The sequence below is a fragment of the Acartia tonsa genome, chromosome 8, assembly GCF_053477335.1.
Source record: "Acartia tonsa isolate MP-2025a chromosome 8, ASM5347733v1, whole genome shotgun sequence".
NCBI lineage: Eukaryota > Metazoa > Arthropoda > Copepoda > Calanoida > Acartiidae > Acartia > Acartia tonsa.
Genome location: NC_137267.1, coordinates 45,245,136 through 45,270,863, shown reverse-complemented (window position 1 = coordinate 45,270,863; position 25,728 = coordinate 45,245,136). Strand labels below are relative to the sequence as shown.

At 31.7% G+C, this 25,728-nt stretch overlaps 2 protein-coding genes across 4 annotated transcripts in view; both read left to right on the top strand.

The window, feature by feature from the left end:
- The first annotated feature begins 2,711 nt into the window (after positions 1-2,711).
- LOC145325628 (uncharacterized) lies at positions 2,712-8,361 on the top strand. Its single transcript, XM_080168589.1, has 10 exons — positions 2,712-2,767; positions 3,299-3,327; positions 3,766-3,852; positions 4,555-4,649; positions 4,822-4,888; positions 5,667-5,892; positions 6,314-6,446; positions 6,694-6,736; positions 7,000-7,039; positions 7,538-8,361. The coding sequence occupies exons 1-10, from the start codon at positions 2,723-2,725 to the stop codon at positions 7,583-7,585; spliced, it is 813 nt and encodes a 270-aa protein (XP_080024715.1). The 5' UTR covers positions 2,712-2,722; the 3' UTR covers positions 7,586-8,361.
- A 3,605-nt stretch (positions 8,362-11,966) lies between these two features.
- eIF5 (eukaryotic translation initiation factor 5) overlaps positions 11,967-25,728 on the top strand; it is a 31,966-nt gene continuing 18,204 nt past the window's right edge. For all 3 annotated transcript variants that reach the window (XR_013882048.1, XR_013882047.1, XM_080170591.1), the window contains exons 1-2: positions 11,967-12,087; positions 14,709-14,775. The gene's annotated coding sequence lies outside the window, so the exon portion shown is untranslated. The remainder of the gene's footprint in view (positions 12,088-14,708; positions 14,776-25,728) is intronic.

Genomic DNA, 25,728 nt, shown 5'->3' with positions numbered 1-25,728 from the left:
TTTGGATTACTGATTTCTATCACAACAAGACACAAAGTTGCATCTCTTTAATCAAGTCCTACAATTGTAAGTATGTTCTTAAAAAGTATCCTTTATTTAAGCAGTTTAGAAACAAATTTACGTACAATTTTGTTTATACTTGTGATGTTCTGACACCCTACGAGACTTAAAGTTTATTTGTCCTATAGCTTCAGAGATTCGCCTTTATTGAAGTTGTCATCCTTGTTTCAATAGGTTGGCAAAAGGGGTTGTGGACTACTCTCAAAAGAAAGAAAATAGTCAGGGAGGTTTACCTACCCCAAGATCTGATTAATAACTCCAGGGACAATTGATAATATAATCTTTATAGAAGGCAGGGATCTAAAGGGATAAGACAATAGCCGATAAATTGATGTACATTTTATGATGACACATAAAATTACCCATTCTGTAGATTACAATTACCTAGTGGTTTAAACGATTGGGCACTCACATAAATGAACCTACCAATCAAAATTCAATAAAGGTCCCCAAGCCAACGAATAAGAAAACATTAACGTAAGACTTTTGGGACTAGTGTAATATACAACCTAATGTCCCCTCCCTCCCTGATAGAAGGTCCTTATCCCAAATATTGCATTTGTAGACAATCAACCCTTTGATTGCGAGACCCTTTTTTGTTGACCGTGCATGGTAAAGATTTGCATCTGTTTTGGGCTAATGAATCTCCCTCTTCTTTTTATTGATATTAATGTCGCGCATCTATAGAGTTTTAAAGTTTTATTTTTGATGCAGGTTTGGCCGAGATTCGAAAACATCACATTCCCAACCACAAGCGAATTTAAAATTTTCTGCACGCTTCGTGCACCCATCTCGCGAACTCGTACGCCACTTCCTTCATGGCGTTTTGTATCAGAATTTTAACAAATGTCAAATAGTGATAATGAAATGGGATCTAAAGGGATAAGACAATGGCCGACTAATTGATGTACGTCCCCAATGTTAATACTCAAAGTAACCCTTTCTGTAGATTAAAATAAGTGGTTGAAACGTATTGACACTCTATTTAAAAAACCTACCAATCAAAATTCATTAAAATCTAACGAATAAGAAAGTGTTATTAGACAACTTTGGGGACTTGTGTAATCAACAGCTTATTGTCCCCTCTCTCTCTCTCTCTCTCTGGATTATGAATGATATTTACTTTTAAAAAGAAATTTTTATTTAGTGAGAGATCAAAATTCAAGATGGTATTTTAATTTTGATTAAAGAATCAAATATTTAAATTCCTGTTAATTTGTATGTAAACATATATCATATATAAGATTATACTTAGTAGATTGATATAATTTTCTCTTCTTCACTGGGTATTAGGCGAGTATTTAAAAAGAACAAATTTGAATTTGATGTCATATCTCCTAGATCTTTCAAGGGATAAACACCATTCTTTTAAAACATCATAAACTTGGGTTTCATAGTGTTCGAGGGGGTGTAGGGTTCGAGTGCTGGCCTTAACTGTATCATATCTAAAGACATTAAAAATTTAGAATCTAAATATACGAGGCTGTATAACACGCATTCTACAGGGGAAATGCCTTTACCCATCAACAGTTCAGACTTTTGGTGAAGGGTTTTTCAATCAAATAGTTAAGTTTTGAAAGTTTCATTCAGAAGCGTGTGCAGGATTTTACTAGGGGGTGTCAAAGCGTTAGGGTGTGAAAAAGGGGGAATCTGCTCTTTCTAAAATCTTGTTTTAAGGGGGTGTATACAACCCCTCTACACCACCCTTCTGCACGCTTATGGTTTCTATTAACAAACAAGTATCTATTAGCTAGCTGTAACAGTAAATCTTATTTAGAATTTACTTAACATGGCCAATTTTTTTAAAATATAAAAATTTTTAAAGGCGAAGCTTTTCTGTAATTAGAATCGGTTCGTTCATACGTCCGTCCGTACGTAACATATAGCTTTTTTCGTTAATTTAGACATGTTAGAATTGTCCTATCGATTTCAAACTTTGCATGGTGATTTCTTTAGTAGTTTGGTTCGATTTAGAAAGTGTAGCAACTCTATAATCATTACCAGAATATCTGTACGTCCATTTTAAACATGTTGATGTTTTTGCTTTTTTTAACAACAAACTTTTATGAGATCTAATTATCCCAATGACTTTTGGTATATTGATTACTGGGACAACAAAGTACAATATTATAAGCGAAGCAACTTTATAATCAAGTCCTAAAAATGTAAGTATGTCCATAAACATTAGCCTGTATTAACATTACAGTTTTGCTTCGACTCTTATACATTTTTATTCTGATTATTCAGTTCTGACACTATAATTGACACATATAAGAGCTTCGCTTTTATGGATGTTGTCATCCTTATTAAATTGAAAAATATACTGTTGCTTTTCAAAGGTTTATGTTAGGTTTTATATTTAATCGAATTCAGACTACTAGGGCCAATGAATTTTAATCCTATTATATAAAGTAGTAATTAAAGGTTTTTAGTAGTTTGTTGCCTAAGATTTAAATAACTACAGGGCCGATAAGGTTCTCCCTTTTTAGGAAGACTTAACATAGGTCTTGAGATAGTTTCAAGCTATTTTATTTCTTAGGTTTAAGTCGGTGGATTTTTTAGGCAATTTGCACCCCTTTCTCGAACCCTACGAATACAAAGCCTCAGATGATAGGGGCGCAGCTGATAATGGTTTTAAAATATTTGATTTCAGATCAAGTAAATGTTATCTTGGAACCTATTAACATTTGTTTTAGCATTTATCAAGGTACTTATTGATATGTTTATCATAACATTTTAGATCAAAAATATTTTAATTTTGCAATAAACAAGGATGACAACATCCATTGAAGCGAAGCTCTGAAACTGTATGACAGACGAACATTAACTCTTGTAGAGTGTCAGAACTAAATATACTAACATTTTATGGACGTTAGTATAGAGTTGCTTCTCTTATAACATTGTACCTTATTTGAATAGGAATCAGTATTCCAAAAAACAGATCAATCGGATGATTATATCACATAAAAATTAGTTGTTAAAAAATTAAAAAAAAACATCATGTTTAAAATGGACGTACGGACATTCTGGTAACGCTTTCTAAATCGTACCTAATTACTACAGGAGTCCAGGAGTTATCCTGCAAAATTTAAATCGATAGGACAATTCTAACATGCCTAAATTAACTAAAAATGGGTAACCGTTACAGACGTACGGATTGACCCTAATTACAGAAAAGCTTCGCTGTTAAAAACAATAAATTTAAACAAAATTCAAATGTATTTATTTGTTTTTGTAGGTCATTGATGCTAAAGAAGTTAAAATCAGGTAAAATTCTAATAAATCTGAACTAGTATGATTTTAAAATTATTGTTCATTTTTTCTTCATTTTAATTATATAATAATTAATACCTTTTCATTTTTAATAAGATAAATTTGCTTTGGGAATTGAATTGCAAAAATTTCGTTGCTCGTATAAAAATTCAATTATATGGGACTAAATATAAACATAAAAATATCTTTCTGCAAGATATTCATTTTTTAGTTGGTGGACCAGTACTGTTGTCTGATTGACTATCTAATATAATAAATGTATTGTTCTAGTGAGGAAGTATGTGAGTCAATCCTTACCGACTAGGAGAGTTGGCTGTTTGTCCATCTAATATAATAAATGTATTGTTTTAGTGAGGAAGTATGTGAGTCAATCCTTACCGACCAGGAGTGTTGTCTGATTGACCATCTAATATAATAAATGTATTTTTTTAGCGAGGAAGTATGTGAGTCAATCCTTACCGACCAGGAGTGCTGTCCCAAACTTCTCAGTCTTGAGATAGCAGTAGTCAACTGTGAAAGGTTATTATCCATATTTTCCAGGGCTCGGCAGCCGCCTGTAAGTCTCAAGGAAATCAACCTTTTACAATTTTAAAATCAGCTAGAAGTCTAAATATAGCAATACCATTTTTATTTTAAAAAAAGCATTCACACGGGTTTGAATTTGAGGCTTAGTTGCGACTGAAGCGCTGCTGCCGAGCCCTGATACTTTCTTTCTAACAATTGGTTTGATAAGATATTTATTAGAAAGTTATAAAATAATCGAGAAATGGCAGTCAAACTGTCTAACTAAAATGATAGAATTTACAAATATACAAATACTAAAAAAAACTGTCCATAACTTTGTAAAGGAAGTAGGAGATACTAAAACCATGCATCATAAATATGAAAGATATTCTTAATGATACTTTGACTTTAACAAAGTAATCGATATACAATATTCAATGAAAAGTTCATAATACTAGAACCTTTTCCTTATAATAAAGTAACAGGTTGTCTGTCTGTTTGTTTGTACTGAAGAATCTTGCTTAAATAAATAATTTTTTTTACATTTTCTTTTAAAATCTAACATTATAAATTGGGTTATGGAATTTAACTTCCCACTTCTTAGGTGCCTTTAGAGGCTTCTAGGGGCATAGCCCCTAGTGTTCATGAGTTTTACTACCAGTTTCCGAGATAATATTGAACACATCCAGGTACTTGGCTACATAAGACTTTGTTTAGGGCTGTAGGGATGTTGGTTGGAAGTTTTTGTGATGTAGGGTGTGCTACTCAAAAGTTTGGCCTACACCATCTTGTGGAGGAACATAATTTACAAGGTTAGAAGCATGAGCTTGCAGGGCGGCATTTGTTTTATTTTTTTATTTGTGCTTTTAATTGAATAGAATTTTTAATATTTTTAAAATCTTAATCGTATTCATTTTTTTTCATGGAATACAATACGTTAAAATTTTCATTAGAAAGAATATTTTTTATAAATATTATTTTTAGACAAAACAATTTCTGAAGTTCATCAAATAAATGAAAATGAGGACTTAGATAAGTCTTACTCACAAAGGTAAAAATAATAAATTGATAGCTCAATCTTCTATACAGTAAAGTGTTAATTAAGGTGGGGAGGAGAGTTGACTTCCCCATTTTTATTAAAGTTTTAAAAGGAAAAAGAAAACAATAATTTTTTATTGGGAAGGTGGAGATAATCTCCCACAAAATAGTTAAAAACTTTCTCTGGACCTATAAGAAGCTTTACTGTAAAGGAGAACCGTATCGGTTCAGCGGTTAGCGATATCCTTCGCTACAGAAAAAAGGGTTACTACTTGAAATAATTTTGAATATAGAAGCAGCATAGATACTTTAGACTGTATAGAGACTGTGCTACAAAAAAATCACTAACAGACATTTTTTTGTAAATTAATATAATACAAGTTTAGGATCTACTGCATTTCACTGTAAAATATTGCTGGTAAGCAATATTTCCAAAAATCTATGAATTTTAAAGGCTGCTAGCTGCCAAACGGCTGAACGTACAGATCATACCCGCTCACCATTTCAGCCGTTTGGCAGCCAGCAGTAGATCCCAAGTTTATCTAAACATGGTATCTTTATTTAAAGTGTGTGGGTGAAATTTTAAAATTATTATCTAATTCTATATGTTACTCTTTTTTTTAGACTTTAAGTTTAATAGAACTTAAATTGTAAATAAATTATTATACTTGCAGATTTTAAGTGAAGTACTTAAAATAAGATTAGATTTTAAATATGAATCTTTAAGCCTAATAATATGTATTTTACACAGAATTAAAAATAGAACTATTTTGAAATTTTTTATTTATTAGACCCAAAGGAGATCGTCATGAAAGCCAGATTGGGCGCTACTTGAAATCATTTCGGCGGGTGATGAAGAAAAGGGGGATCCACCCCTCCCACCCCCTCTCCATGTACCACCGACAGCGCCAGATGGAGGATAGAATGCTCCCTCCAGAAATTTTGGTTATTCCTAGGCGTGGTGTTCATGATGAACATGATATTTTGGTTGACCAGCCTAGCCATGCCTTTAGTCAGGTACGGGTAAGAAAGAGCTAAATAATCTTTAGTAAATTATTTTTTTTCTGATTTATTTAATGTTAAAAATGTCGTTATTTTCGAGTACTGTTAGTCTTATATTTTTTAGCGAAGCTACTCTACAATTCACTTTGTCCATTATGTCATGGTGAAAATGTGATTTCTCGGATACTATTTAAGATGGACGGCTTAATTTTTTTGGAAAGATTCCCTATACCAATTGAGCGTCTAGTATATAATTTACTTGGTCTGTAGTGTTGTCAGGCATGATACAAACATATAAATATGAAATCATACATAAACAAATACGAAAGGTTTCGTGATTTTTTTTCACAAAATTTATTCTTAATTTATGACCCCTTGACACATGCTCTTTAAATCACATTTTTCTCAAAAAGTTTCTTACCATATGATATTTCAGAAGGAAGATATGTTAGGCCGTCAGGCCGATGTCGCCCTGCAACCTGCTTCACCTAATGGACAGGATCCAAGGGATAGAGTTCCCCAAAGGTTACTTCTTACCAAGAGGGGACAAGTTTACATGAACAGAGAAGGTAATAAAACTATTTTTTTTCTTTTTAACTAAGGTAATCTAAATTATACAATGAAACATTACACATAAAAAGACCGTTTTTTATGAATAAAAGCATTACAAAATATAAAATTAAGGCCAATCTTTACTACTTTAGAGCCATTTCTCTTGGATTTATCTATTCTTTTGCTTATAACAAAAGATAGAAATTATTATATAAAGACAAACAAAAATTTGTGAAATAAAAGTAAACCATTTGTCATTTTTAGGTTTTCAACGGATTCCTGCTCCTTTACAGAACTACTTAAAAAGGTAAGAAAATGCATTGCTTTCACCCTGCGGGGCTACCCAGTACACCTAACCTCACATTTGTAACAAACACATAAAAAACTTTCATCTGTCTTATTTTCAATTTACTTCAAAAATCAGAGGCAGAGGGGGTTGGATTATTTGTGCTCAACAGGATGCTTTGTGTGAAAACACTACAAATTCAAATTTAAATCACTTCTAAAATATTCTAAATTCATAAAATCATAATTCATTATAAACCTTACTAAGTATATTTTATGGTATAGGAATAGCGACAAACCTGAGCCACAAAAGAAGCAGAAAGTAGTAAGTAAAAAGCACAGGGCTCGGCAGCGGCACGTCAGCTTCGACTAAACCTCAAATTCAGATGCTTTGATTTTTTTTTGAAAAGAAGGATTGCTATATTTGGATCAGGTTTGGACTTCTAGCTGATTTTTATAATTGCAAAAGGCTGATTTCCCTGAAGCTTACAGGCGGCTAATGCGCGGCTGTCGAGCTCTGGTAATAACTAAAAAAATTAAATGATTGCTTTGAAAGATATTGAGATGAAGTAAAATTAAAGCAGGAATTTTAAGGGATAAGACAATGGACGATAAATCATTATACATCACAAATGATGATAAACAGTATGATCACGTCTTTAGATTGCCCTTATTGGTTTAAAAGTTTAAAAGTTTAGATCCAATTATTATCAAAGTTCAATAAAAGTACCCAAAGTTTTTTAGCTAACGAATAAGATAACGTGGTTATAAAACTTTATGTGTAAATATTTAATATACTTGCTGTTATAACAATTTAATTTAGGTTTATGTGATGGATCAAGCCTCCTTTTCGCCTTGGGGTGGAAAATAATTCTCTCCTCTCATTCATCTCATAATTAAAAATCCACAAAATATTATATACTATAAATATCGCCCTAGGTAGCTCTTTTTAGTGTCCTAGGAAAATGGGAATAGATGTCACCGCTTTTGGCCTACCTATTCTATTTATGTCATAGTAGAGGAAAAGAGGAAGTGAAGGGGGAAAGAAACTTCCTAGAAAAGAGATGGGGTATTTCCTGGCGTCAATAGAATAGGTAGGCCAATAGCTGTGAATCTATCCCCATTTTGCCAGGGCACTGTAGACAGCTACTTGCCCTAACAGCGGATGTATTCTCAATACCCTCATATTAATATTCATTATTGCTGTATATTGTATACATTAAAATATTAAATATCTGTGTGTTATGATTAATCAGTATTATAAATCATCAAATAAAGAAATTTGTGTTTTTCTTATCAGGTAAAAAAGAGTTAGATATGGATTATGAACTAAAGAATGAAAAATATTGGGCCATATGAATTTTTGATATATAGTTCAAAATCTACTGAAATGATTAACTTACTTTTTACTTTCAATTTTTGTTCAAAATCCATATCTACTTATTATAATCAAATATGTTATTTATGTTGAGAAATATGATAATAATGGCTGTAATAAAAATTTATGAATAATTGAAATGTCTCTGAGGCTGGAGCATTTTAATTACTTTATATGAAACACAAATATAATTTATTAGTTGTCAATTAACATGAAATAATGTAATCAAGTATCAAATAAAATAATTATGAAGATTTTATCTTAAAAAAATATCAATCAATATTCTTTCAAAAATTGATTTGATACTTTGTGGAAAAAAAGCGAAGCAACTCTATAATCAAGTCATAAAAATGTAAGTATGTCCATAAACATTATCCTGTATCAAGCAGTTTTTCAACAAATTTACTTACAATTTTGCTTCAACTCTTATACATTTATGTATATTCTGATTATTCAGTTCTAACACTATACAAGTGTTAATGTCCGATTGTCCTACCGTTTCAATGCTTCGCTTTTATGGATGTTGTCATCCTTGTTACTCATACGTTTTCATGGATAAATTTTTAGCAGTTTATCTTTGATAAAAGCTTAGAAATTTTATTCCCCCTTTCACATTGTAGAAAGACTGACAGACTAAGTGATTTACATAGTGTAAATGATCATTTAAAACTATTATACATCACAATAACGATATACAATATACACATAGTAATTAAGGATAACAAAATCCACAAGAAGGGAAGCACAAAAAAATCGTGGATAGACAAATAGCAGCTTATACCAACAACGAAATTAATTCGAAAAAAATCATGAAACCTATACGTAATTTTCAGCTGCCGTTTGGGGCCAACACTTAAATGGACGACATTTTAATCTTCCCCTCCAAATATTATCATAGAATTATTTCGCTTGATGGTTATACCTTATACTGACAAATAAGCAAAATAAGTTATAGTCAGGGGTATAGGGTTGGGACAATATGGTTCAAAAATTAATTTTCTTGGCTGTCTTGGTTATGGTGCAGATGTTCAGGAGTCATTAAAAAGATCGATGTATAAAAGAAATAGAAAGAACGAGATGAATAAATAAAAAAATCACGGAACTTTTATATTCAAATGTCTTTTGTAGCATTTATAAATATACTATAAATACCTGATGCTAATTGGTACAGCGAATCTGTACAAAAAAAACAGCTTCTATCTGAAAAAGGGGCCAAGAAAACCATTTTTCCTACCAAAATGTTTTAAAGACAGAAAGACTTTTTGAAATATATTATACATCTTCTGCACTGAAATATTTTATTGGGCAACATTAGATTTTTATTTTTATTTAAATCTATTCATAAGCCGTTAATATTAATTCTCCAAAAACCTTATTCCAACAATATAGATGTACGCGGCATTTGATCTCTGGTCGCGCTCTTTAACTTTCTGTGTTTTATCAATTTTGTTTCAAAATCTTAAATATTTCGAAATGACAACTTAAAAAATAAAGCTTATGACTAATAAAAGCCAAGATTTTGGTTATTTTTTTCTACATGGCATTAAAAATGTATTTAACACGTCCTAAAAATGTTTTTATTTTTAGATATGAAGGATATGACGTCACAATAAAAAATCAGGAAACTTTTAAGGTTGCCAAATCTCAAAGATTATTTGTCCAAATTCTGATGCAATAATTAATTTGCTAAAAATTAATTTTGTCACATTTTAAAATCTAATTTTTGCTCAGACTTAATTCTCACTTATAATATCAAGCTGACGAAAAATAATACAGTTATGACAAGATTTTTTTTTGTAATTTTCTGTTTTAGTTTTGGGAACGCTGTTCTAATCAGCCCCTTTCCCTTTCATGCATCAAAAAGAAGAGACTATATTTCTCCTTTCCCCTCATGCATCCCCCTTTATCAAAGTCAACTTGAACCTTCCTCAATTTTGCGCCATTTCTGTGGAGCTGGCACTCTACCCCAAATAAAATACATCACAAAGGTCTCGATTTGACCCCTTTCCCAATTATTTCTTTCCCTTTTCACTTAGTTCGATTTACTCTCTATTTCCATTAGGTATTTTTTAGATTTTTGTGCAATATTTCGTAATATTATATTGTGAAATTAATTATATGCTTAAAAGTATCCAAACTTTGTGTAAAAAGTCCCTTTTTTCCCCAAGAACTCGTTGTGGGAGTGAAAAACACACACACACATATTCATGCTCTAAAAATTGCTGTGGCGAGACTTTATATATTGATTTTTATTACATATACCATATAAATATATATTTTCAGAGAAGTTCCACACAGAGATTCAAACACACACACACGTTGGTGTATAATACAGAGCAACAATTCTGTGTAACCATAAGACACACACACACACACGCTGCTAGAGAGTAGAGAAAAAAATTCTACCAAAAGCAGAGGGCCGAAAAATCCGCCAAAAAGGAGAGAAAATTCCTGTGTACGTGTGTTGTACGTGAGCGTTTCTCTAAAAAATAGAGAGAAGATAGAAAGAGAGAGCTTTTTAGGAGCTGCTGGTGACAGAGTATCGTACGGACATACAACAAGCAAACGCCATCGCAGGTAATGTCCTTCAATCATCATACTTCAGTTAATTTTATTTTCCGTCAAAAATGTCTTATGACATCGTTGTAAACGTACTTATAAAACTCTTTTATATTATTTATATTATTACCATAATTCAAAAACATATGTTAATGAAATTAATCATAAATAGTGATATTACAATATGTTAATTATTATCTTTTCAAATAACTATTATGTAAAAACATTTTTATTTCACTTAAACTCTTTTTTTAACAACTGTATATTTCACAATTTAACAGCTGTTAACACTTTAAAAAGAATATTGACGTTTAATACTAATAGTTTAGTTTTAGTTCGATTTTGTACACTTACTTGAATGGCAATGTTAATTGAATACAGAAATATATCCATGCGTTTTATTAAATGTATCTACCGAAAAAAATCTTTGATTGTAATTGATTTTTTTGCGATTGCGTAATTCAACTTATTGCAAATTACTACATCAATTCTTTTACAAGATGTTTTATTTCATAATGCAGTGTTTTTAAGTGTTGCATAAGGGTTATAGATTACTCGATCTTAACCCTTTATAGCCGAGAAAATTAACACATTATTTTATTTTCAGACGTAAGGCAGTTCGGACAGTCTATCAGACTGTCAAACAGAAAAACTATACGGAGGAATTTACATATCTATTAATTAATTCCATAGATGAAAGTAATATAATGTTTGTGTGTTTGTACCAGTATGTAAAATCTCGGGATTGGCTGTGTCCTATTTATGGTTAGATTAAAAATAGTATGGATAGGTCATAAATGTTTAATAACTGCCTTACAGTGGCATACATGAAATTTTTCCAGGGGTTTGTGCACCTGGAGAGGATATAAAAGGGAAAGGTAGACATTGCCCATTTTAAGGGAGACGATGACACCTTTCTTGCGCACGCTATTCCTGTCATATATCAATTTTACTTAACTACAGCCTTCATTTTTGCTTATGACAAGTGTCCCACTTTCATCAACCCTGTAAACAGATGAAAATTATAATTCAGTCAGAGAAAAGTACCTATATTTTAATGTTGAGACTTTTAAAGCAGGAAGGGTGGGTACATTGGGCTGTTAATGAAACTATTCCCCAAAGTCTCATAATAATGTTTTCTTATTCGTTGGCTTAACATTAACAACCTAGAGGACTTTCATTGAATTTCAATTGATTGGTTCATATTTGTAATCTATAAAAGGGTTATTTAGTGTAACATCATAGTGGGTGCTCATATACTTATCGGCCATTGTCTTATCCCTATAGATCCCTAAAAGATATGTAAACATTGCTGTGTAGAAGACGCGGACACCTCGCCCACCCTTATCTGCTGTTACATGACAGCTCTGGGTGCAGAGACCAGGCCAGTCTGGCAGAATACCACACACACATCCTTGTACAGGATAATACATTCTGTAAGTATATGATATTTTTTCTAAGAGCGTAGCTACTCTTTAAGGGTATGTCCGACTGACCTTACAACTTACATATATCTTCAATGATTTTGCGAAGTTATTCTCTCCGTTAAATAAGGTACCTACCCTCTTCAGCGTTTTGTCCCCTGCTTAGAATTGTGTCAATTAGATCTGAGTTTTTTGGTACCTAGTTTGGTTTAGGGGTTAAGACTATTATTAAGTAACTTACTTAAGCCAATCAATGTTTCTGAGATATTTTAACCATTTTTATTTATAGTTTATACCTAATTTTTGCTTGTCTTTAATAACTTTAGACCATCTAAAGTTTTTAAAACTCTGTCTTCTATTTTTATATTATTTCATTTTACTTGAATAATCGTTTCTTATCTTACCACCCCCCATCACCTACCTCTTCAACTTTATGTCACGGGTTAGGTATATTGTCCTTCATGAATGGAGCCCATGAATGGATGTGGACACCATTTGAATAATGAAGATAGTTTAGTTAGGATGAGAGAGAGATAAAGAGTTGGTTAAGATAGATAGTATCCCTAGAGTGTATAGTGGGACATCCATAGCCCGCCCCCAAACCCCCTCAATTCGAGAAATTTTACTAAAACAAAATCTGAAAAGAAGTGGGGAGGGTGGACTAAAATTGCCCCCCCCCCCCCACCCCATTTGAAAATATTATTTTCTTTTCCTTACCCTCATAGGTAATCAAGTTGTTCAATTTATGGCGCGGGGGTTAAATACATAAGTCTCGTTCTATCTTATTTCATCTATAGAAAAATAAACTTATGGGTGGTTAATGTGCAGTCCACTTACGACTAAGAGGGTTCTTTCTACTTAAATATATTTCTCTCTCCATATTTCTCTCGGCTTACGTCAAAATCCATCTTTTGCGCATGGAAGTAGAAGAGAAGAGCAATCTCCAAACTTATTTTTGGATTAATGGAAATTAAATAAGAGAGAGAGAGAGAGAAAAAAAAACGTAAGCAGAGAGTTTCAAAATAAGGATGTTATTGAGAAAAATGTAGAGAGGGGTTTAAAAATAGACTTTTTAGAATGAATTCATAATATTTTTTCTTTTGTATAGAAATAAATATAAGATTGAACAATAGTTTACACCTGTTCTGGACTGAAAGCAAAATGCAACTAAAATAAAAATTATAATAGTTATTTATAGACAGCTTTCCGCGGATATTAGAATGAAAACTTATCAAGATTAGAACTATATTTGTAAGCCCCTAAGGGTCCGAAGGACTGACTTCTAAAACTGTTAAAGATTTTATTTTATTTTATTATTCTTGTAAAGTTGTCTGTAATACAATGCTTAATTTAAGAGAACCGGATCTGATCCAGCGGATATTAATAGGTTTTGAAGCCACACTGAAAATTTTCATTTGGCCATAAACATGTTACTGAGATCAATAGTTTTTCCTTATTAAGATTTCCTAATGGCTAATGGCTGAGCTACTTGAGGGAGGACATTATTTTTTATATTTAGTCTATTAGTCACTAAATAAAGCAATGTTAATAATAATTGAAATGAAATTGAAACTTTAGCCATGAAAACTAGGCTGGATGTTAATTTGACACCACACCAGGTCAATATGACGTATGGATATCTTCAGTTTTCAATAATGGATGTAGAATATACGTGGATATTATGACAGGAGAAAAATTGTCTTCAAATTTAGGTTGCAATTTATTGGTCGGGCCGTTTATTCAGTAGGAGGGGAGGGGGTAAAGGAGGGGGATAGGGGAGGTCATTATTTTAGCCCGCTATAGTGTTCACTTAATTATAGAACATGAAACTCTGGTGTTAGATCCAAGTAATAATATATCCATTTTTTCAATGCAGGATTCAAATTAATTTAGTATTCAATCATTGCTTCGTACAATAACTCTCCTCTTTTTATCCTGACTGCTAGGGCTTTTTCAGGTTTTAATACATTTTTTTTACATATCTAGTTCTTTTCACTTAAGTGATTTATAATTTAGGTTAAATCAGTTTTTTCATGATTGATTATAAATGCACTTAAGTGTTTGTCTTTTGATAAAATCGTTTTTCAATGTACAAGTGGTCTTTCAAAGGATAGGGCAGGTATTTTGATAAATTGGCATGTTTTAAATGATATTAGAGGGTGAACGTGGTAAACAAATGTTTCTGTTACCTAATCTAGTCATTCTCTTTTGTTAATATTAGTATTGTAAAAGTACGAATGCCTTAATATAAGAGCCTTGTTTGAATACTTTTAAAATATATTTAAACTTCTTAACTACCTAGGTACTTTTTATACATATTTTAAAAGTAACAAATGAAAATGTTATTTTAATGTTTAATTTAGTTTAATATATTTATTCTTTATAAAAAGAATAATAAAGAATAGTTACTTCCAGTGGCGTGCACAGTATTTCAGTTGTGTGTAAAGGGTATGAATGAGAGGGGCAGTGCCTATCAATTTTAATTCCAAGAGGGAAGTAGACATCCCTGTAAATCCCCTTTATTTTGCTTATGGTTACTCTTTCTACAAACTTCTTCCTTCTACATAGACTTTTGGATAACTTTTTACTAGGTATTCTGTTTCTTTTATAGCCCTAAACTTTTTTTTTTTCAGGTGGGGTTCTGGGAATCCCTGTGTATGCGGCGGAACGAAACCTTCGAATCGCCCCCTACATCAGCAGGTAAGGGTTTGAATATCTTATATTTTAGATTAATTATAAAATAAGTGGGGGTGGGGGATTAGTTTTTCTTTTGTTGGATTTCATGATTAACCCTTTTGCTAGGGTTAGACATAAAAAATCTCTTCCCCCCCCCCCCTTATTTTATTTTAAGTGGGTCACGATTGCCCAACAGGCACATTATGCGAGACCACCAAGTTGCCTACAGCTGTTTTCCCCTCTAGATGTTTCATTTTTCAGTTCTTAATTAAAAACTAACAATAGGAGGCATTTATGTATATGTATTTTATACCTACCTAATATATTTTAATGAACTTAATATCTGTTACAATATACTAGATGTATCTTATTATATTATCTCTTTTAACTCTTTTGTACCATATTGAACGTTTTTTTGTGCAAATATTATATTTAATGTATTTTTATATGTGAAGCGTAGTTTTAATATTTTAAAGATACAAAAATAGTTCGTAAATTTGAAAAATAAAATAGTTTTAGAATATCACCACTATTCCACCCCCCCCCCCCCCCCCCCCAATTTTATTTTTAACTTTTGTATGTTTCTACTCCTGATTTAACCTGAACTAAACAAAGCAAAAAAAACAGGCTTTTATTCCAAAATTTTTTTTCCTCATTAATTTGAGGGAAACCGTCTTCTGAATTCGTCTACAATTTTGTTAAACAGATTTTACTACGCTTCTTATTATGAAACCTTATTTGTAAATTAAATGTATGTGTTTACTATTATTACGTATGATAATAAATGTATAAGTATAGATGTATAACATACATTGTATACAACTACCTGGTTCCGTGCAGTGGTGGGGAACTTATTCGTCTGCTAGCAAATTGCTTTCTGCTTTTTTTGTATCGACTTGGCTTTGTTAATATTTTCGACGCTACTGGATGATATTCAAAAACCCAATTGAAAGTCGGTGTAGGGTCTACATCCCTCAAGAGAATCAACTTTACAGCCCTTTCTTCCCTCAAAAATTTCATACTGGAATTTATAAAGAAAGAACTAAATTCTTAAAGAAAGATCTATTTATTTTTTATTGTCCCATCCCTGTTCACTAATACGTACATTGTTAATACAGACAAGTCAGTTTTGTTTATTCAATAAAGGCTGAAGTCCATATTTGACGCAGATTTTTTTTTATCAATTTTATACTTAAATAAGAATGATATCTTTAAATGTAGCGAAGATATCAAAGAATTATAAAATATAAAAATTAAGTTCTAAGCTTATTATAGAATTCAGGGGGACACAGGGTGGGCATACAAAAAACCCACCCAGGGTTTTTTTTTAAAAAAACCCCATAAAAACCCTTAAAACCCTGGGTTTTTAAGGGTTTTTTTTTTAAAAAAAAACCCATAAAAACCCTTAAAACCCTGGGTTTTTAAGGGTTTTTGGGTTGGGTTGGGCTGGGCTTTTTAAAAAAACCCTGGGTTTTTCCCCACCCTGGGGGGACAGGCAAAAAGTTTTATCAAAAGCACAATTTAAATTGTTTTAGCTTATTTTGCTGATTTTTCCTTATTTTATCCGGAGGAAGGGACTGGATTTTTGACTATTGTAGCACATGAATTATAACTAAACCCTCATTCGCTGGCCCAAAACTTTGAGTACTTTGAATAAAGCTTGATTGGATTTGGTTGGCTACTAATTTCAAACTTGCAAAAAGCCTCCTGTAAGTAGCTGCGCTTGAAGAAATATGTACGCTATCTTGCATGAAATATTATCTATATATATAGTTATATTGTTGAAACTTGAGAATTTTTACAAAGGATTATCAAGGGATATAACAATAATATTATTATTAATTAGTATTATAGACAGTTTTCCGCTGATATTAAAATAAAAATTATTAGATTAAAACCATGTTTGTTAGACAAGAGGGGCGGAAACCACGGTATAACAAAACCGATATTAATTTTATTATTTGTAAAAAATTTTCTTTAATATGATGCAATACATAATTTTTTAGTATGGCTTAAAACTTGTTCTAATCCAGCGGATATTTATCGGTTACGAAGCCATACTGGAATAGTTATTTCTCGCATCGTATTACAAAAAGCTTTCCGTGGATATTGAATGTACAATTATAAGATTAAAACCATTTTTTTAGCCCCTAGGTGCCGAAGCCACGGGTTAAAAAAACTGGTTTCAATCTTATGACTGTATATTTTTATATTCGTAGAAAGCTGGATATAATACGATGCTAGATATAGTTTTTTCGTATGGATGAGAACCGGTTGCTATCCACCGGATTCGAATGAATACGAGAAAGATATTTTCTGCAAATATACTTAGTATTATTATGCTATGATACCTTATAAATAATTCTACATACTATTTATCAGAGAGGGAGGGGACAATTACATAAGTCCCCAAAGTTTTTTGATAACATTTTCTTATTCGTTGGCTTAACAACTTTTGGGACTTTTAATGATTTGTTGTTTATTAAATTGAGTTTCCATACGTTTCAACCACTAATTGTAATCTACAGAATGGGTAAATTTGTGTATTAACATTGGGATGTACGTAAATTAGTCGACCATTGTCTTATCGCTGTAAATCCCTGACTATTTATTGTTTCACTTCTTAAGAATTATGTTTTTACTATTGAATTTACTAGTATAATCTAGATGGGCGAAGCATATGATACTGAATTTTAAATCAAATGTCAGAATATATAAATAATTAGGTTTCGCTAATTTTTATTTTCCGCTTATTTTCACTTTTAAGATTTATAGAGTAAAAAGAGGGCAATATTGTCCATAATAGTTGCAAATAAAACTATAAATATGACAATTTCTGTGAATATTTCATTTTAATAACAAAGAAGTAATGGCCACCTTACGTTATTTACTTTGACCGACGTACGGATAAACATTTAGAATTCAAAAAGAATTACCTATATTGTTCTTTTTTCATTTTTTATTCGCTTAAATGCTTGATAACTTTGAAAACATATAAAATTAGAATTCAATACTAAAACAATGTGTTGTTTTTATTTTCACTTTGATATATATTCCACTTTTTAAACATTCAAAGATTAAAGTAAAAATCGCTCTTTTTGATAAGTTTTTTCGCATCACAAGTGTACTAAATTATGCTGTAATTGTAGTCAACAAAGAAATAATGGAAAGAAATGTTAGACAATAAATAATAATGTTATTTCTTCTTGTATATCCCATCATAGAGGGAGGATTTATTGGGCTGTCTAATACACAATTCCCTAAGGTTTTATTATAACGTTTTCTTACTCGTTGGCTTTGACACCTTTGAACAACTTTTATTGAATTTTGATGGGGTTGTTTCATTAAATTGAGTGTCCAAATGATTCAACCATCAATTGTCATTTTCCAAAAGGGGTAATATGTAGAACATTATTGGGGATATACGTACAGTACATTCATTTATCGGCCATTGTCTTATCCCTTTAGATCCCTGTATGTCTCATATATTATTCATTGGCGCCCCTAATTAATAAGATTAAATGTTAATTAAGATGAAATATATTATGAGGAAGCAAAATAATTACCTAGGCTTTATTAACCTTTATTTATTAACTTTAATTTGTTAGATTAATTTTATTATTTAAGGCTTTTTATTTTCTATATTCTATAATAGTTATTTATTGCATCGTATTATAGACAGTTATATTTTTATTTCAGTGGAAAAATGGCTTAAATACGTTACTACATGATTTTTCACTATGGCTTAGAACCACTTCTAATCCAGCGGATATTAATCGGTTTCAAAGCCAAATTGACACTAGAAAAGGTTAACAGAAATTGACAGATATATCAGAAATTTGCCTTTGAACTTTTCCTAATTGCACAGCTATCAGTGCTTTCCTTAAAAGGAGAAGAAAATATTTATTTAAGATAAAGACAGAACTGTTATTCTTCGGGTTCAAAATCTCTTTCTCTTTAAAAATTTTCTCATGATTTTTTTTTCTAGTATAGCTTCGATTAATATCCGCTTGATTAGAACCGGTTCTAATGATGTATAGCATCATATTACAAACAATTTTCCACGAATATTAAAAAGAATCCTAGAATTAATACCAGTTGTTAGCCCGTGTCTTCGGCCCCTCGATACTAACAAAACCGGTTTCAATCTTACATTTTTTATTTTAATATCCGCGGAAAGCTGTCTATAACAAATGCGATAATTAACTTTTGAGAATCTTTATATCTTTTCATGGTGTGAGAAAGTAATCCGCAATTTTAATTGATATATTCTTTTCTCTTTAATGATGCCTTCAGCATGACTAAGTCATTGCAGAGCATTTAATTACGGTCACGGTTTAGGGGATATTTAACAGCTATTTATCGCATAGTAATTTAGACAGCTTTCCGCGGATATTAAATTAAAAAATGATAAGATTAAAACTGGTATTAACTTTATGATTTCTATTTTTATAATCGTGGAAAATTGTCTGTAGTACAATACTATACATGTATTTAATTTTGGCTGAGAACCGGTTTTAATCCAGCGGATGTTTATCTTTATCAAAGCCATGCTGGAAATTTTCTTCCCTTTTTTCCCTATAGAATTGCAGACATTTTTAAGTTGATTCCTTTAATCTATTCCTAACTCCCTGGCTACTATAAACAAAGCGACAAGGTTTTCTTTTTCTAGAAAGGAAAGTTCTTGTTGTTAAAGTAATTGTCACAGTGCAATATTTTTAGGAATCTTTTAACCTTCATGCACCCTATGCCAGGGAGGGAGGGGACATTGAGCTATTTATTACACTAGTCCCCAACGTTTCTTAACGTTTTATTTTTTGACTTATCAACTTAGGAGACTTTTATTGAATTTTGAAGTTGAGTGTCCAAATGTTTCAACTACTAATAGTAATCTGCAGGTGGGGTAATTTTATGTTTTATCATTGGGGATGTACATGATTTATCGTCTTATCCCTTTAGATCCCTGACTGAATGCACTGATTTCAACAAGGTTTAATTTACAGAACAAAACTGTACATCAAAGATATGTACATTTTGTTAGCAATCAATTTAAAAAATAAACGTTATGTGTACTAGTGTAGCATAGTACCTATAGTTTTTGTCAAATATATAAAAGTAAAAAGCTTTTTTCAAGGTTTTGTGTTAATAGGTCGAAATTACATAAATAGAAATTTCTATTTTGTAATGCTTTTTTTTTCGTTTAGGTTAAGTATTTCCCAAGAGTATCTTAGGGTTAGTGCCTATTTTCGAATTATTATGTAAAGATATTTTGAAAATTAGTCTTAAGAAATGCAGTACTTGGAAAGGAGATTAGGTTTCTGGAGAAAATAGATTATATACCTATATAGTCATAATTAATTCTTATTGTGCATGCGTCTAGCGTACATGGTTTAGTATAATTATGATTATGTGTAAAAAGTTAATTCTAGACTAGCATAAGAAATGATGTAGAATATATAATGTGTGGATATTTTGACAGGGGAAAAATTTAGGTTATTAACATGGAACTCGTTTATTGGTCAGTTTTTTTTTCATGCAGTACGAGGGGAGGGGATGTGGAAGGGGGGAATTGTTATTTAGCCTGCTGCAAGTTTCACTTGAACATGAAAATCTGGTGTAAAAACCAAATAATATATTCATTTGTACAAGTTTGTTAGGTATAAAGAAAATGAAAAATAAAAATATGAACTAATTAACTTTTTTCTATACGCGTTATCTAGGTAGGCACTTTCACGTTATTTCGAATAAACTTTAACCTGTACAGACTAGTACACAACCATACACATTCACTTACAATGGTTCTGCTACTTCAGGATAATTGTTTCTGAGACACATACATCCAACTCATTAGTATATAAACAAGGATGAGAAAATCCGAAGTAGCAAATGGATGGACGGACAAAGAGACTTAAATACAGGGGCGTCCAAGCTTTTTATTTGGGGGGGGTAAAATGGCGCGCGAAGCGCGCCCCAAATTTTTTTTACCCCTCCCAAAATTTTTACCCCGGGGGTAAAATTTGCTTGGGGGGGGGGTAATTACCCCCCCTGAAATCTGTTGGCAGGGGTAAAATTTGTTTACCTCCCCCAAAATTTACCCCAGGGGTAAAATTTTTGGGGGGGGTAAGTTAAATTTTATCAAAAATTTAGTATTAAAAATGCGCGCGAAGCGCGCAAAAATTTTTTTTGTTAGAGATTTTCTATTTTGGGGGGGGTATTTACCCCCCCAAAATTGTTTGGGGGGGTAAATACCCCCTCCTAAATGGTTGGGGGTGCCTACGGCACCCCCAGGGTAGGGGTAAATTTTAAATGGGGGGGGGGGGTAAAATGAAAAGAAATTTTGGGGGTGCCTACGGCACCCCCAAATTCGTTTGGGGGGGGGGGGTAATCGCCCCATTACCCCCCCCCCCCTTGGACGCCTATGCTTAAATAGCATATGTTCAGTGGTCATAAATCAAGAATATATATTTAACAGGCACAAACCCTTACACAAATGAACGGACCAAGAACATTGAAATATGCTCATTTGTATTGATATTGAGAATAAGCAAAAAAGAATTAGCATTCTATCTCGAATAAAGGGTAAGAAAAAAAGAGCGTAGATTTTTTAAAATTCAAATTGCGCGGCCTGTATTAATAGTAGAAAAATGTTACACATACCGTTAGAACCGCTATGAAGTGTATTTCTTGGAAATATAAAAACGATTCCTGTGCTACTTATTGGTAAGGAGCTACTCGTTAAAATGTCCTAACTGACTTGACTTGCGAGTAAAATTTGAAACGTTTTACCACCTAGCTCTATATTATTTGTAGCATAGCACCGTTTTTATATTTAAAACGATATGCGTAACATTTTTCTACTATTAACACAAGCTGCGCAATTTGAATTTTAAAAATATACGCATTTTTTTGCTCACCCTTTAGAAGCCGAGAAAATCAAATTTTTCACACCATAATGGACTGACTGACGGACAATAAAGTAAATTAAAAAAAGAACTTCGCTACTTAAAACATCCATGTTTTTTTTACACAGACAATATTTAAAATCACCTAGCCTTCACCCTTTCAACTTATGAAAACAGATTCATTTAACTTTATTTTGCCATGCTTCTAAAATTATCGGGGCTAAAGTAAAATCAATAGGATTAAAAAATGTTTTTTATTTTGATTGGGTAAGTTTTTTTTTAACAAAATGGATAAAATACAGCAAATGTTAATATTCTCTAATAAATAGAGACACAGAGCGGGCTGAAATAATACTTTTCCTTCCCCTCCCTCCTACTAGATGAACGAACTGACCAATAAATGAGTACCATGTTAGGAAGCTTAATTGACAATTTTTCACCTGTTATTATATCCACGTATATTCTACATCCATTATTAACTAAGCAAATCTCAAGTTTACAGGTCGTCTTTCCATACAGATTTTTTTTTTTGCAATATCATATCCCTCCCTTTTTTTCCGTGAATGCATTAGTGTATGTGTTTGTATAAGGCAGAGAAACAAAATATTTTCTTTTCTACAGCCTACTTTAAAGGGTAGCTCATTGGTATAAATTATTTTTACAAATTTCCAGATTTTTTTTTCCTGTTACAATCCAAAATATTAGGTAAATTATGTCCACACTTAAACGTCCAACCTGATAATGTTGTAAAGAAACACAGTAAAAAATATCAAATCTTTCAAATATTGACTTCAGGTCAGAAAAAGTTGTCATATCAGAAAGAATCGCGAAAATTACTGCCTTAATTTTTAATAAATACTTTTATTTTCACTAAGGAGTTAAGAATTCTGCTTTACCTGAGAAAATTGGTTTATGGTCAGGGACGTCCAAGCTTTTTATTTTGAGAGGGGTGAATTATGAGATTTCTAATATTTGAGGGGGACAATTAAGTTATTTTAAAAATTCTGAGGTGGTTTAAGTTTGAGGGGGGATAAACACCCCATTTACCCCCCAAACTTTTATGTTCATGGTTGTCCCTTTTTCACATTCTGTAAAACTGATAAATATGATTGCAGCGGCATTTTTCTTTGAAAGCAGATGAGAAAAAAACTTGGATGATTTATCTACACGAAAATAGGAGGCTTTCTTCGTTTTTATCAAATGGAAAATTATTCTGAAAAGAGTTTTTATTAAAATTATGACAAAAAATCAATCTTTTTATTATTCATTATTAATATAGAATTAATTTAGCTGACAAGATCTTTTTCTTCGTAGGTTTAATCTTTTTTGTTGGCACAGGTTCTATTATTAAATAGTTTTGATTAAACAACATACTTCATTTACGTATCCTTTTACAACTTTAAATATTCTACAAGAATAGTTTTTTCATCGAATTGTATTACAGACAGCTTTTGCTGAGTGAAACCGGCCAAAGGTTCAGGCTAACAAAACTGGTATTAATTTTATAACTTATTTTAATTTTCGTACAAAATTGTATATTATATGATGCTATGCATGATTTTTCAGTATGGCTAAGAACCGGTCCTAATGCAACTGATATTAGTTTAAGCCATACTGTAAAATTTATCACTCCTTCAACTTACTTGATATATTAACGATATGTCTCAAACGTAAAACATAATTCCCCATTGCCCTAAAAAGCTTTAAGTAATGAATGTCCATAAATTGCATTTATTTATAGAAAAAAGTTAACATGAAAAAAGAATATTTTTGTTCCACGATAAGAATAGTTTTACAAATATTGACAAGTGTTTCTTTACGTCACAGTCCTGCCACTTTACAATATAGGACAGAGATTAAAACAAAAAAATATTAAACAAAGGGGGCTCGAGTCCCACTTTTAATTGGATGTTTGAATACCAGCCAATAGCGTTTGAAATATTACTACAGTTAAGTCGCTACAAAACAGCGGACGAAAAAGTCTCCAGCACTTTGGCCAGGTGGTTTTCTTGGTTATACATATATACTTATGCATTTATTGGACATGGATAAGGCCTTTGAAGGTAGCGCAGCTACTCAATTGCAATGGTTAGTTCGGGCGTGCAACTGCTTCGACGACAGAGAAGTTGACTCAATTTTAAATGTTCTCAATTAAAATATATTTTTTGACATTTTTTCTGAAATGCTTTTCGTGTTTTTAAGCAATTTAAAACTTCCATTTTGGATGTGTAGAAACAAGGACTTCTCTTACTTGATTTCACATTTGACTTATTAAATCGCATTTCTTTCAATGTCCTTAGAAAAATTTATTTTGAAAACCTTTATCCCTGTTTTTATATTAGTTCATGTAAATTGTACATAGCTTGGTTGAAGTTTTTTTTTTTTGTAATGTATTTTACATACAGTTTGAGTCTACAAAACTATAAAGAGGAAAACATTTTTAAAAGACCGAATTTAAAATTTAGATGTTTTATATAAGAATTTGAAACAAAAAGATGTTAGGTAAAGTAAAAGTTTTTCTCTCTCAAGTTGTGTGTATTAGGTCCAGGGATAAGAGGATAGGACAATTCAAGATGCTTTTATTCACCTCACCCACTGACACGGATCACACAGTTTATGTAGACCTAACACATTCATTTTGGTTATTATTTACAGTTTTCCACACAGTTTTCCATAATTGCTGGATTATTACCGGTTTTCAGACATACTGAAAAATCATATATAGCATAGTAATATAGATAGTTTTGTGAACCTGAGCTATCGGCTGACTAAACTGGTTTTAATCTACAATTTTTCCTTTTAATATACGCGGATAGTTGTCAATAATACGATGCAATAAATAACTATTACCCCCCAATGACCAATCCATGTCTCCCTGACAAAGTTTAACTCATATGATACGCTGAAATGCACAAGCGATTTCTTTTTTTTTTCCATACATTTTTTCCTTGTGGTCAGGGAGACGGATTAGGATTCATAGAAAATATATAATTCTTGTTTGAAATTTATACTTTGGTAACTTTTAAATATTGTCAAGAAGTTATTTGGTGTCATTTCACATAATATTTCCACATCTTAACTTATTCAAATTTACCCATTGTTTTTAGTAGGTATTCTTTTATTTTTCATGGTGGCTCATTTTTCTCTCTTAAAAAATATTAAAAGAAAAATTGATCTTAATAGAATTTTCATAATATCGTTGGCTAAATCTATAATTTGGTGTTAAGCCGTCTTTGTAAAATTAAGCATTAGAAATATTTAAACGACTATTACAATATTGTTTATTTCGTTTAGACTATTGTTGAAAAAATTGAACTTCTTTTCATCTAAGAAACTTCAAAAGTTAAAATAGATTTTTTCCTTCTAGTTGCGTGCACAGCAATTTACCTAGGGGGTGAAATAAGGAAAAGGTAGTCCTTCCTATTTTCTAATTTCAGAGGGGTGTTGACACCCTCCTACAACCCACTGCCGCACGCCTTTGTTTTCATCACTTTTCTCTTTTGATCCATGAATTAGCCATTCAAATTAACTAGAATTTCAACTAATGCATAATGAAATTAATAATAAAGATTCAAATATAAAATGATAAGGAATAATGTAACTCGTGTTATAAGCTTGCTTAGGATTTTATTTTTATGTCTCAAATGATCTTGAAAAGATTGTCACAGTGCCTAACTTTTTAAAATTTTGTCATATTTCTAATACTAACCAATCACTAGATATGTATCATATAAGTATGAAAAAAATCAGGGAAATTTTGTTTTTAATTTTTACCTGTACAGAGAGGACCTGGAGGCCTGCAGCTCCTGAACTTGGAGGCCTATCCAAAAAATCTTTAAACTTGGGAAAATCCATCATATAAGAATGATTTTATCCCTAATAACCTATCCTCTCAGTCCAAAGATAAAGCCTATACTCACTGTTTACGCAAATGTGTCATAACTCCCCCCCCCCCTTGTTTTCTTATTCGTTGGCTTAATAACTTTAGGGAGTTTTGATTGTTAGGTTCATATTAAGTTTAGCGTCCAAATGTTTCAACAATTAATTGTAATCTTCAGAAGGGATAAATTAGTGC